Source organism: Trachurus japonicus, chromosome 22 (genome assembly GCF_045865225.1).
Source record: "Trachurus japonicus isolate A0001 chromosome 22, Traja_1.0".
NCBI classification, from domain to species: Eukaryota; Metazoa; Chordata; class Actinopteri; order Carangiformes; family Carangidae; genus Trachurus; species Trachurus japonicus.
The window spans coordinates 6,305,633-6,319,703 of NC_140928.1; the positions used below are offsets into that span (position 1 = coordinate 6,305,633).

General features: G+C 44.9%; 1 protein-coding gene across 2 annotated transcripts in view; it reads right to left on the reverse strand.

Moving 5' to 3' along the window:
* Positions 1 to 14,071, reverse strand: part of eif2ak3 (eukaryotic translation initiation factor 2-alpha kinase 3) — a 37,208-nt gene that overhangs the window by 17,199 nt on the left and 5,938 nt on the right. For both annotated transcript variants that reach the window (XM_085767220.1, XM_085767219.1), the window contains exons 2-4: positions 8,673 to 8,802; positions 448 to 642; positions 108 to 244 (exon numbers count right to left, since the gene is read on the reverse strand). In XM_085767220.1, coding sequence (XP_085623346.1) covers positions 108 to 244; positions 448 to 642; positions 8,673 to 8,802 — 462 coding nt within the window. The remainder of the gene's footprint in view (positions 1 to 107; positions 245 to 447; positions 643 to 8,672; positions 8,803 to 14,071) is intronic.

Sequence of the window (14,071 nt, forward strand, 5' to 3'; positions counted from 1 at the left end):
TGACGGGGACCGGGTCTGAACCAACCGCCACACAGGATACAGTGGCTGCTTCATGACTCAGGGAGACTGAGTGACAGTGACAGATTGACTGATTGAATAAAACTCACTTCTCCATCCCTGATCGGGGCCTGATGGCTCGCACAGTCTTCTGAGTCCTTTGCAGCAGGAGCACGTCTTCAGCCTCCACCTCGTTAGTGTTATCCCCCCAGTGGCTGCAGCCCACCGCAGAGCAGATGTACCGGAGCTGAGGAGAAACACAACAGGGGAAATTACAGAGAGAGGTTTATTCTGCTGCCTTAGAGGAATTAGGAAAGGTTGATGTTTTGTTGACTTCTTTCCAAACTAATTGGTATGATTCATTTGATTCGGTCTCTCGGTGGAACAGAGGAAGAATTCGTCACACCGTTGCCAAACTGTTGATATCTGAATGGAAACGGTTGGACTGACCTTGCCGCTGTAGGCCCCCAGCCCGTACGTAGTCAGGGATTTCCCCCCGACCAGGACGGTGTCCTCTCCGATACGGTAGGACGACTCCAGCAAGGACTCCACACTGAAAGGCACTGCCTCCATACTCTCTCTGTCCCGGTTCCACTGGAACAAGGCACCGTCCAGCGAGGGGATGACCATCTTATTGCCAAACACCTGCAGGAACCGACACATGGATTTTCTTATTGGTTTTCACTTGTTGTCGTTTTTTGTTTTTTTGCCATTAAACTATGAAAAGTTGATGTTTGATTAGTTGGAGAGGCACAAATCTAGAGGTCATGTGATGCTGTAACACGCCTGGGCTCGTCCTACTAAAAGTCCAGCACCAGAACAGTAGGGCTGGGACAAAATGCTTTTCTCCCAATTCGATTCTTTTACGATTTTTTGGTGCTGATTCGATTAGAGTTGCACCAATCCGATACCCGGATCGAATATCGGCTCCCATATTGTCTAATTAGCTGGATCAGATATCGGATGAATGAGGCCGATCCAGCATTCTGATCCAGTCATTTCTTTTTTATTATTATCATATGCAGCAATACAGTTACAGCGATCTAGTGTTATTTATTTCTTTTTGCTGCTAATGTAAACTTTGTTATTTGTTAACAAATAATATTAAGTACATTTATATCTGTGTTAATTTGTTACCTTTTTTTTAACAAGGCTAAATGTTTATGTCAAGCCTGATGCCTTCACTCACATAGCGAGGTATACGGTTCATTCATTCAACAGTGGTACCGGATCGGTATCGGGTATTGGCCAATATGCTCAGCCCAGGTATCAGTATCGGATTGGATCGGAAAAAACTGGATCGGTGCATGTCTAGATTCGATATAAATTGTGATTCTTCAATTATTTGCCATTTTTGTGATTTTTTGTTTGCTTTTTTTCAACACCAGACCATGTGAAAAAGTTGAAAGATGATGATGTCTACAGACTACGTAAACCAGGAAGTGGTTCTGATTTTATGACTTCCATCTGATGCAACAGCTTTCAATACACACACACCAACCTACTGGAATAACTCTCTCTTACACTTTGAAAAGTCCTTTTCAGCTCAGACAGACAATCATCGCTCACACACCAAAACACTTGGCCCGCACAGACAACAGTGGCCGACACACTTCCGCCCCCACACAGCGGCAGCAGCAGCGTCAGCCCCCGCACACTTGGACTCAATCCACAGGCCTGGGACCATTACACAACTAAGAGCCCAAGTAATTAACCTGGATCTTTATAAAAGTGTACAACCGTGGATATAATGTGTGTGTGTGAGCTATTAGGTCCTCACTGTGGAGAAGCAGTAAGGATGACATCATTGTAAAAACCTGAGCCTAATCCTGATTTAACCTCCATAGGTTTAGCTCAGCAGGGGGGGCGGGGGGGTGTAGGGACAATTGTTTTCTTCACACTTTAGTCATCGTTATGTAAAGACTGCCCAAAAAAATCTGTTTATCTGTCTGTGTTGTGACTCATTCTTTTCAAGAAACTGCTCATCGGTATAAAAGGCCGTTTTCACCAATTAGGGATTCCTTCTTTCTATCATAAACACTTCTAATGGGGGGGGGGGGGGCATCAAGTAGCGCTGGGGTCAAACCCATGACCAGTCACTCAGTCACCTTGTTTTGGAAATCCTGTCGGCCTCTACAAAGGTCACTGTGGAAGCTTTGTGGTGGGTTTTAAAAAGTGCCAGGAGGGCAAAACGCGTGGCAGACTGATTTATTAGAGAGCATAGCCAAGAGCAGAGGTGATGTCATCTTTTTAGTAAGGGAGGGGGGGGTGACTTGGAGACAAAACCAGGATAAATTTAGCAGCCAAGTGAAAGGAGGAGGGGTTAACAATCTGACCATCACATCACACCACGGCTGTCAGGGCTGAGGAGAGGCAAAGAGGTTTAGAGCGGAGGGGGAACTTCTGTGTGGATGAGTCATCCTGCTCCTGATGCTTTAATCCGGCCCAGCGCTGGTTTGTTCGTTCTACCACCACCACCACCAGTTAGCCTGGATCTCCTCTCTCAGCTGCTCCTCCTGCTCTTCTTCCTCCCTGTGGGTACGCGGACACACACACACACAGACGTGGTTCTACTCCACTGATCCCTGCTTGACAACGCTGCCCTACAAAACTCTGCATCAGCAAGCAGCAGTGAGGAAAAACTCACAAACACAAGTTGTTGTTAAAAGTTACGTAAGAGTAAGAGTGGAAACAAAGTCATCTCCATGGAAATGCACAAATAAACAAGACGACATCTAAGTTAATCAAACCAGGTCGTCCTGCACTGAGCAGGTGGAAAGTCTCAGTTTTTTTTAAAAACATAAAACTCTCTCCAACTTAACAATAGGACAAGAAGTTGATGCTTTGCCGATGATTTAAGGAACAAACCGTGGGGTGCCCTGCAGGCAAAACCATTCAACCTCCCTCTACTAATTTCTGTGTTTTACCTTCATCACCATCTCGGCTCTTTAATAATCCAGTTGAGCTGTCTGGTAAATCACTGTATTATCTCTTTTCTAAGTTTCAATAGAGCTCAACAATCATCATATCTCAGCAGTGAAGTCTCAATGAGTCCGTAGGGTTTGGTGACAAGTGGGATGTTTCACATTGACGTATTTTGACAGCACTTGAAATCATAAAGCAGTCTATCTATATGGAAGTCACAAAGGTTTAGTGATTAAAAACGGCTGAGACTGGTGTGTAAAGTTATTTACAGCTAAATCCAGGAGAAGTTCCTTTTACAAAATTAAAAACAAAACTTTATTATCTAAGTGGACGTATCCAACAAACAAACAAACTCTGGATTGATTTATATGTTCTCTTCCTCCCGCAGGTAACCTCACATACACTGACCCAGTTTAACATGCTGCATCAAACGCACGTTACTTCATTCACGCAGCATAAAACATAAATCTACAGCTAATCTCTTTGTTTTAAAAGCTCGATCCGATCCAGCTGCTGGTGTCACCGGTTTTATGATTTTTGGCAACGCCACTGGACGACATTATGTTAAATACATCGTATTACTGCGCCCGTCCATGCCATCGAGTTCATAGAGTTTATGTGTTAGCTTAGCTGTGCTGAAAAAAAACGTGTTTACTTAAAATCTGCTCCTCTAATTGGAATCAAGGTTATTCATTAGATGTGCAGCACCTGAGATATAAAGAGTGAGAGGCTATTCCTATAAATATAAACCTCCCCTTTCTAGATTACATGAAAAAACCTAATCAAAGCAAATTAAAGGTTTCCTTTGATGAAATGTGTATGAATATATGATCAACAGCCCGCCCCCCCCCACTCTGCTGTTCTACGCCTTTGTCTTGTTTTTTTTTAAAGGGTTTCATGTTGAGCTCCATTTGCTAACGAAGTTGTAGATTTTGCCTTTCTAATTTTCGTGGAATAATAAAATAAATGATTCAAAACGAGCCGATCACTTAAAGAAATAGTGTAAGTCATTAAAAAAACAGACTCCTCAGCACAAATGCTTTCCTCTTCCTTGTGGCTCCTCTGCTATGAATTTCCTAGACTTATGAATTTTTTAAGAGCTATAAATCAGACTCATTCATGTCTTAGCCTCTGCTCTTGTTTTGAATGTGAAGATACCCCTGATCTAATATTACTGCACCAAGCCCCCTCTGTGAAGGCTGAGTATGAGTTCATGTATTTTGTTTTCATCGTTATTAGTTTAGTTCTATATTATTATCACTATTGTATATATGTATATCATCATGGAGTCCTCTAAATGAGCAAGGACAGTTGATATTACTTTGTGTTTACAATCATGTCACTGTATTCGACCCTTGAGGAAATGCAGCGGGGGTGGGGAGGTGGGTTCAAAGGGATCAGGGAGGTTGAGGGGTCGGACGGCCGCTTCGGCGTGTGTGTCGGTGTTTGTGTGTTTGCTGCCGACGCTCCAGCGATCCTGTCAAACAGAGTCAGCTCTCACCCGCCGCTAATGTGCCACTGTTGGCCCACAAGGCTACTGCTCCACTTAGAGGCGACAGACAGTGAGAGAGAGAGACAGACAGTGGACACAGGGAGAGAGAGGGATATGGTGGCGTGAATAAAAACAAAACAAAAAAAAAACAAAAGACAGTCTAAACGGCTAAAAAAAAGTGCCCATCTGGTCTTTTTTCATCTTCCTCCGCCGGGCGAGCAGAGTTATTGCTTGTCACATTAGTCACCGTGAGGCGATCAATTGTTAGTCATTGTGTAGTGATCAATCAAATTCTCATTCATTCACGCCGCATGCCAAGCGGAGGTATGCGAGTGTGTGTTCTGTGTGTGTGTGTGTCGTATTGTCTATTATGTGATGACATCATCTCTGGTTTGAGGCATTACCTCACCTCACTAATCACCCAGCCAGCACCCAGCACCCCCACCCCCACCGTCTTCTTCTTCATCCCTTTAACCCCACCCCCCCTCCGGCATGACTCACTCACCATGTTGGCACTGACTCCCTCCATCTAACCCCCCCACTCCACTCCACACACACACACACACACACACTTAACCCTCCTCTCTTAACACCCCCCGAGCGACTCCTGGCTTTTTGAAGTGATGGCTTCTTTTTCTGCAGACAACGCTGTTTGTGGCTCTTCTGCTGTCCCTCATTTCACTACAAAAAAAAAAAAAAAAGAAAAAGAAGGAGAAGATGCGTACAGCCGGCAGGATGCAGCAGGTGACTGGCTGCCGTCTCCCCCAGCATGGCGAGGCCAGCCAATGACACGGCGGCAGACCCCCCTAGCCTCTAATCACCGAGCAGACTGGTGTCTCAGGGACCCGACGAGCACCAATGAAACTGTTGCTAAGCGCTCGGGAGGCGGTGTAGAGGGGTGGGGGGGTGATAGGAGACAGTAGACCCCCCCCCCACACATACATACACACATAACATGCACACACACAACAACGCCCCCACACACAGCAGCAGACAGGCATCCCAGGTTACTGAGGGCAGAGGGGACATGGTTGGATTTAAACTTACATAAAGTACATAAGCATAAAAAAAACACACACACATACACATACAAGATGCGCGCACACACACGCACACACTCCAGGGATCATAACAAATGACGTCACAGCGAGTCACTGGGTTCGGCGCTGACAGGCATCTCTCCTCGTTCCACCCCGTCAGCCAAATGAAAGCCAACAGGTGAAACAGAGAGAGAGAGGGAGTGCAGCGCGCACACACACACTTACTCTCACACACACACACAGTCAGCATCCTCTGTCACAACATGAGCACATTGGAGGATGACAGTCAGCCAGGAGGATGTTACATATGTGTCTATGATTTTCTTGACACTATATGAAGTCAACACACTCCACACACATGTAAAGACTCTGCAGCGTCCTCTCCTCAGAGACTCTGCAGCAGCTGTGAAAGCTGCAATAAGAATAAGAATAGGAACACTTTGATAATGTGTTCAAGTGATGCTGTAGTTTATATCTGTTTATTTATTTATTACATTAGAGAGACAACGTCACTTACTCACAAAAAAAACTAAAACAGAGAAGATTTTGATGTATTTTTTGATTGATATTCATTTTGTCTCAGATCTAAATCTATTTTCTAGTAAGGAAATCTAAGGAGGAAAGAAAATCACAACTGATTAGTTTACTATTACTCACTGGGCTAGTATTGTAGTGGCTGACTTTTACTTTTAATAGAAAAAATATTTGACATCAATGCTCTGCAAAACACATCACCAACTCACCTATTTAGACAGGCTTTTAATATTTGGTGACATTTGCCATTTGTTATGTATTTTATCGTTTCTGTGTTCTCTTTCTTTTGTATCTGTTATGATATCCTGTGATATTTGTCACTTGTCATGTATTTTCTTTCTCCTGAATTTGTTATGTAAAGCACTTTGTTCATCTTTCTGGATGTTGTAAGATGCTATAAATAAACATTATTATTATTATTATTATTATTATTATTATTATTATTATTATTATTATATGTGAATGAATAGACACCAACTGAGCCGTATAGGGAAAAAAACAATATTAAAATAAAAGGAAAAATAAAAATTCAAGTCAACTTTCTGTGACCAAAGAAAAACATGAGGGGGAAAAAAAAAAAAAGCACAACTAGGTTCCACATAACAACTGTGGCATCTTGTAATTCAGCGTTACTGGGGAGCAACTCTCTATTCAAGGTCAAATGTGCTGTACATCGGGGTGCAGCAGACTGTGCAGACGCTATACTGTGCTCCGAGGAACCTTTAGGGGTTCTTCACATTATAACCTCTGAGGACTGAGGAAATAAAAAGGGCTCATGAATTCTTATTTTCTAAATCCCAAACACAGCAGTTCTCCAGCGTGTGCCACCAAGCAGAACAGGCTTTTAGTTTGTGTTTTGTTTTTTTTTGTTTTTTTAATTCCATTCCCACTTTACAGCAGCAGCAGATCTCAGCTCCTTCCTTCAGTCGCTGCTGTGATGTTTACCTCGATGGAAACCTGCAGTCTTCTCAGGCTAAATGACAGATACTCCAAAAAACCACTTCACCCGCTAATGGGTTTTCTGAATGACATTCTACTGAAGAGAAAAAAAAAAAAACTTATTTTGATAATTGACGATCAACTTAAACTGCTTATTTTGTGCTTTCATTTTCTACACATCTTTAATCCTCTTTCCCTTTGAGCCAGGCGCTTATTGCTTTTGAGCTGTCATTTAAACAGTGTGGGTTGGCTTTTCATCTGCGCTGCCCACCACCAACTGATTCTAGTCAATCAATCTTTTTCTGCGGGAAACATAAAAACACACCACAACCATGAGCCAGGCCTTTCCTTTCTGGAAAAGCCCCCCCCTCCTCCTCACTTCTCCACCACTTGTCAAAAGATATAAAACTTTATGAACTGGTCTACATGGCTTTTTCATTGTTATATGACACTAATAAAGCAGATATGTAGTTATATGGCAGAGCCCAGGAGTTCATTACACTCGCCAGCACCGAGGGTCTAACATTAAACTGATCGGAGCCGCCACGCAGACCCTTGTTAGTTTTCAGAGGCTTTTTTCCCCGAGGCGAAACTCTCATCCAGAGCGAGTCCACATCAAAGTGAACCACGAGCACGAGTCTGTGTGCCGTGTATTTCGGAGAGCGGCGCTCTGGTCTCGCTCTGGGCTACGCTTCACTTTCAGCATGTCGGTGTGGGCGGTTTTAAGCCTCTGTATACATGTACAGACGGGGGTCTCGCTGCGCTTCTATGTGTAAACCACTACAGTCAACAAAGAGGCTAATCCTCCAGGCGATATACAGCTACTCGCAGATTTCTGTGGGGGTGTACAGTATGTCTGCTGTGTGTGTACATGAAATGAATGTAAACAACAGCAAACCTTGGTCGACTGTTCAAAGTGCACCGAGTTCAATCATTGGCCTGAGTGTCAGGAATGTGGAAATTGACTTTTTCATCTACTGGTTGCTTTTCATCAGCCGGGCGGCGTCTGATGAACTGGTTTAATTGGCTGTGGTTGACTCAGTGTTTATCAGGAGGGGCTGGGCTTTTACACGTCAAGAGATAACACTGAGATAACTATTAGTTTACACTGCCCATCCGAAAACAAAAGTCACCACGTGGACTTAACTAAGCTATTATGTAAGAGCCTCCCATTGGATAATTACTGCATAGATGATTATTTTTCATCTGGCAACAACTTATTTAACCCTGTAACAGTCTCATTTCTTAAAGAACCATGTCAGAAGACACATCCTGTGGTCGTAAAAGAGATGTTAATCTATTTCACAAGGGTCAAATTATTGGCATCAAGCAAATAAAACATCTAAGGAATTGGGTTAAACATTGTCCAACACATTATTAAAAATAAAAACTGGAAGGATAATGGGGAACCATCATCTTCAAGGAAGAAATGCGGCCGGAAAAAAATCTTGAATGATTGTGATTGGCGATCACTTAAACATTTTGTGAAATCAAATCATAAAAAACACAAGATTGTTGTGACATTGCTGTAGCGATGACACAACGATGTCACAGCAAATGCCGTCATCAAAGTCAAAGAAAGTCCAACGAAATATTAGAGTGTGTGACTTTTTTTATACTGCAGTTTAGTTGCATTAATGATCCTCCAGATGTGTGCCTCTTCAACATGAAGTATGTTCTCCTTATTTTTCCTCATTCAGTTGAACAGAAGTGCAAAAGGAAACACAGGTGCAGGTCTACAGTACCTCAGGTTTGCTGAGGCTGGAGGACACCAGGCACCCCGAGCCCACATCCAGATCCCACTGCTTCCTGCCCTGGTTGTGAGGATCCAGAGCGGAGATCCGGCCGTCCAGGGTGCTGATGATTACAAGAGACCTGTGGGTAGAGCACAAAGACATCATCAGTGTGGGGGCCGTCGCTCACTGCAGCTTCCCCTGCTGGCAGCGGCTGCACTTGCTTCAGTCTTGGCCACCAAAGTACTTTGCACTTGTAAAGGCGACGGCGCGTCTCAGTGAGCTGTTTTTTTTTTTTTCCTCTCTCTCTTTTCTTTTTAACACTACAAAACAACATTTACACTGGTGCCGTCCTTTAACTTTAATCTTCCCAGTGGGGGTTTCAGTCTAATGCCATCACAGACTGGATAATAAAGGGCAAAGAACTGTGCTGGTGCAGATGTTGTCTGCCTTTGTTTGGCAATCAGGGTGACCTTCAACTGCAGCCAACTGCAACACCTGTGCCATGACAGACCCCACCCCGTCAGCTCGTTTGGGTGGCAGCTTGATTAAAGACGGGACCAGACTTGAGGGTTATTAAAACCTGACAAGACATCCACTTATAATGACTTATTTCCATTAAAAATAAATACATTTAATCCTCTATGAGCATGCAAGATCATCGATTTTGACTTGTTATGATGCAATCTGCATGAGTTGGAGGTGAGTGAACTTTTATTTTAAACTCAATCAACTCTAGCTTTGTTTTTAAATATGACTTCTACCTGTTGTAACCCCGCAGAACAAACAGACTTAAAAACGCCAGAAACTGAATTTCAGATCAGAATCAAAACAAAGACACAACTATTGCAGATAACTTGTTTTTCTTATGTCCTCGTTTTACACATGTGAACTGTGTTACTATCAGGAAACGCACCAGAGCCTGCTGCGCCTCAGGTATGGGAAGAGCACACTGGTAATGCTCTAAAAACAGATGGTACGAGACTGTTAAGGGTACACGGGGGGATTTGACACGGTTACTTTTCTCAGGCTTAGAACTGTTATTACTGCCATAAAATTAGGCTAATTTACATGTAAAACCTCAAATAAAATGTTTTTATGCGTCAACAAAGACTGTCTTTCATTCAGAGTCGCTGGATTCATACGGTGTCATCTCTGATTAGTCCTGGCTTCCTCCTGCACTCCTGCACAAGCGCTGGCAGAGAATGTGTCGCTCACGACGGCAGCCGAGAGAAAGAAAACAACCAAACCCTTCACAGCTTTGTATAATTTCACCTTCAGAGAAAAAACCCCAGTCTTGGGTCTGTTGGCTATGATCAAAGTTGTTTTGCCATCACTGGAAAAACTTACTCTGATTCCACCAAATAAAAAAAAGAAAAAGAAAAAAAGAAACACAAGAAATAAAGATATTCTGTGATAGCGAAATAAAGTGGACACATTTTCCACATATTTCATTCAGAGGCTCTGTTGAACGAGACAGAGGGAGCGGCTAAAAATAAGACGGGGGAGAGAAAATAAGATGCAAGGGGTGGGGGGGTGACAGAGTTTCCCTCCGATGATGTATGGCCTATGGATTTCTCACAGCACCAGTGCGCTTTACCCCTGAGAGAAGATTTAGGAATAGTTGTAGTGATGGATTTTAATTTTATTGCACCTCTTTCTTAAACATCAGGGTTTTATTCCCCATCAGAACCGAAAGAACAATTCCCCTGGATGAGTTGTTTTATTCTCCTTTATGTGCCCACACAGCAGGATGTGTAACTCCGGGGTAAGAACAAGTGTAAGTGAATGGAGACGCCCGGCCCCACCCTTCCTTCGCCACACTTTTTAGGGCTTCTGCCGCATTGCTTGTCAATCACGTCCTGAGCTCTGGCAGGGGCCACCTCCTGACTATTGATTTGTATCTGTCTCCAGGAGATGCTGTCAACGGGGGCTTTTAGCTTTATTTAACCGGCGAGGGTCTTGCTGAGCACACATGCCGTGTCTCTGAGCACCCAACCCACCGCCCGCCCGCCCTCCCATCCGCACAGCTGGGACTCGGGCAGCTTCCCTCCGTCGACCGCTGGGGCATATGGGGCTGTAACTGCCTCCCTCGAGGGAAACTAGACAGCAGTTGTTGAGGGAAGAGAAAGTGTTACACTCGGTCACTTTCCCAGCCTCGGAGTGAAAAGAAAAATGAGGAGGAGACGAAGAAAAAAGTGGGCTCAGCATCATCCATCATCTGTATTTATGTCCAGTGTGACGGCTGCCAAGGAAGCTGAGAGTATTAAATAGTAGCATCAACCGCTCCATCCATCATTCAGACTGAGGAGGTGAATTGCTCCTGATTGCTGTAATCCCTTATTGATTCCACCTATCGAACACTGTTGAGCCATGAAGGGGAGGGAGCATGTTCAAGGATGTTAAAGCCTTAGGAAAACTAAGCAATAGATTGTTTCAGACGGCGCAAATCAATTTCAGGAAGGCTCCTCTTCTGTTTCACCGACACATTCACGGGGAGTTTGTGGAGCCACATTAGCATAAAGGATCAAAGTTTATCACGGTTTCACTTTGTTTGCACCACGAGTTACACTCGCTGCTCCGGACCGGAGCGCCGTTTCAGCTCAACTGGAGCTGGAAGTTTGCATAAAAATGCAAATAAGATCACTTAACAGTAATGAGCCATGTGTCTTTCAGCCCCATCAAAGCCAAGATTATCTCCCCCCAAATCTGCTCTTAGCATTATCAGCCTCGCCACTCGCACTGAAGTGTGGAGTACTGAGGAAAACATTGTTTTCTCCTCTCAGCCACCAATAAAAACACAGCGCTAAAGCCCGCTCCCGTCGCCTCCATTGGCTGCCGGAGCCTGCCAAAAATATTAGGCTGATTGGTTGTTGCTAAGCAGGCGGCTCTCTGAGAGGGTGGAAGCTTTTGGCGGCCTTCGCTCGGCCGGCCCCGCCCCCCTCCGAGTCATGCTGTGAATGTAGAAGTGAGGAAGGAGAAGTCAGCGAGAGCATCAAGTTCAACTTCAGAGATGGAAAGAGGGCGAGCGAGGGGGAGAGATAGAGGAATTTCATTCAGAGGGAGATCAAAGGCTTTTGTGGACTCTTTGTACTCCAGATAAAGGATAAGGAGGAGTAGAGAGGGGTGGGGGTGGGGGAGGACACTTGACTGTACAACTTAGGTATCAGGATGGTAATGGAGTAAATGAGCAGCGGAGGAGAGGATGAAGAGGGGGGGAGAAGCCAAAATAGTGCTAAAGCGAACAATAAAAACAACTCAAACAAAACAAACAGCCCCGCAGTAGCGTTTACAACTCGAGGCAATTTATTTTCCTACGTCTGAGCCCCGAGACGCTGGCGCTCTGCTCGTCACCAAAGGGAGAACATGTAGCCTGTGGGGCCGCTGCTGCTGCCGACTGTGACAGATGCAGGCGGCGGACAAGCTGAGGAAGACGTTGGGAGGAAAAAGAGTGAGGAGGAAGAGAGGAGTGAGGCTGCCAGCAGCAGACTGAGGGTTGTTAGCGTCCTCGCCCTGTAATGCTGTCAAAGTGTCATAATAGTGCCGAATGCTTCTTCAATCACAAAGCGTATGGCGGAGCAGGGAGCCAATTAGCCTCGCTCTCACCAGACTCTCTGCTCCTCAGAGACTCCCAGCCTCAGTCTGCACACACTGGCAAAAAAACCCCAGCTGCTGGTAAACACACTCCATTGAAAGAAACAACCAGGATGTTTACACAGGCCGAGTCTCCAAGGAGCCGGAGCCGCTGAGCTGGACCAATCGCGTCGGCCCCGACACTTTCCCACGACCCAATGGGAGCGCTGTTTTTCCTCCTCCGCTCGGCCAATGGGCGGGTTGGCTCTTGCAGACTCTGAGCCAATGGCGGGGCAGAGCAGCCTGTAACCATGCAACAGCGAGCAGCCTGGATGCACGCATGGAGTTGTGCTGCCGCGCAGCTGCTGCCGCTCAGCCCGCCGCGCTGCGCCGCCACAGAGAGAGGCAGAACAAAAATATGAGAGCGTGGGGAGCACGTGGGGAGAAAGTTATGGATGCAGCTCGAAAGCCGGAGCCGCACCCAGCAGCACCAGCTGCACCAGCAGGAGGAAGGAGACAGGAGTCAAGTGCATTCCCTCAAACTGTGCACATTTTGACGGATAACTCTGCAGAAACGACACATGTTATATATTCATCAGAATTAGACTCAGATTGTTAGATAAAACCAACAATGATAACCTGGTTACAGTGGAAACACAACATACCTCAGTCCTTAAACAAGTTTTAAAACATGCTGCCAATAAAAGCAGATTAAGAGTCTGAGGTGAAGGTTCACCTGTAGGGTCAGGCAGTGATGCAGTTAACGCACTTAAAAACACCTTAATGTGACTTGAGGGTTTATATAACTGTCCTCGGAGCCTGTTCATTAAACAAGTGATGTTTTATGTCTGTGTCACAGCAGTTAAAGTCTGACTGATGGGGACCTGAGTGACAGAGCTGCGACCTGCAGTCTGCTCCAAAAAACCAACCTCACATCCATCACGGTCACTGCAGCAGCAGACCTCCGCTGCAGAGAGCAAAAGGTGTGGCTTTAAAAAAAAAAAAAAAAAAAAAAAGCGTAAAAAACACATCATTTAAAAGCGTTGCCATCACCCTCTCTCTCTCTCTCTCTCTCTCTCTCTCTGCATAAGTGTGCTCTCCTCTCACATGTGGTAAAATCCAAACTCTATGGCGCCACGCTCCTGACTGCTGATTGGCTGGGCTGCAGCTCGGATCCGTGGATCTGATTCGTTGTTGCTAAGCAGTGAGGAGCCATCCAGAGTGAAAACAAGACAGCATGGTCCTACTAACTACCAGCTAACTCCTTGTTTTCAACCTCCCCTCCCTCCCTCCTTCCTCTCCCTCTCTCAAACTATCCCACCTTTCCTGCCTCTGCCCCACCCATACTGCAGTGCTGCAGGATGGGTCCTGCCGACTTACCAAAATAGCCACCGACCTAATAAATTCACACCTACTGATAATCACATTCAAACCATTTAGATACATTTATAAAAGAACCTGTTACTATTTCTGTCCCGGGCACATTGTTATGAAACGACCTGCAGATATTTTGCCAAATGAGTCACAGGCTGCTCTCCAGCCCAGACAGACAGTGTTTGTCCAGTGATCAGATCATCTCATCCCAGTATCACAAACTCCTGCTCAATTTCAGGTCAACTTTCCACTTCATAACAACTTATATTATATTCTCACAGCCAGCAACAGAATAAGAGACATGGATACATATGGTTACATAAGGACAAGACAAAGAGGATGGAATAGGTTAAAATAGATTATATAAGCTCGTTTGAAGAGACACTGAGCTTTTTTATAAGTGGAGTTTTACCTTCACCTCTCTAAAGCAAAACATTCCCTCGATAAGGACTGAGTTTGAAGAA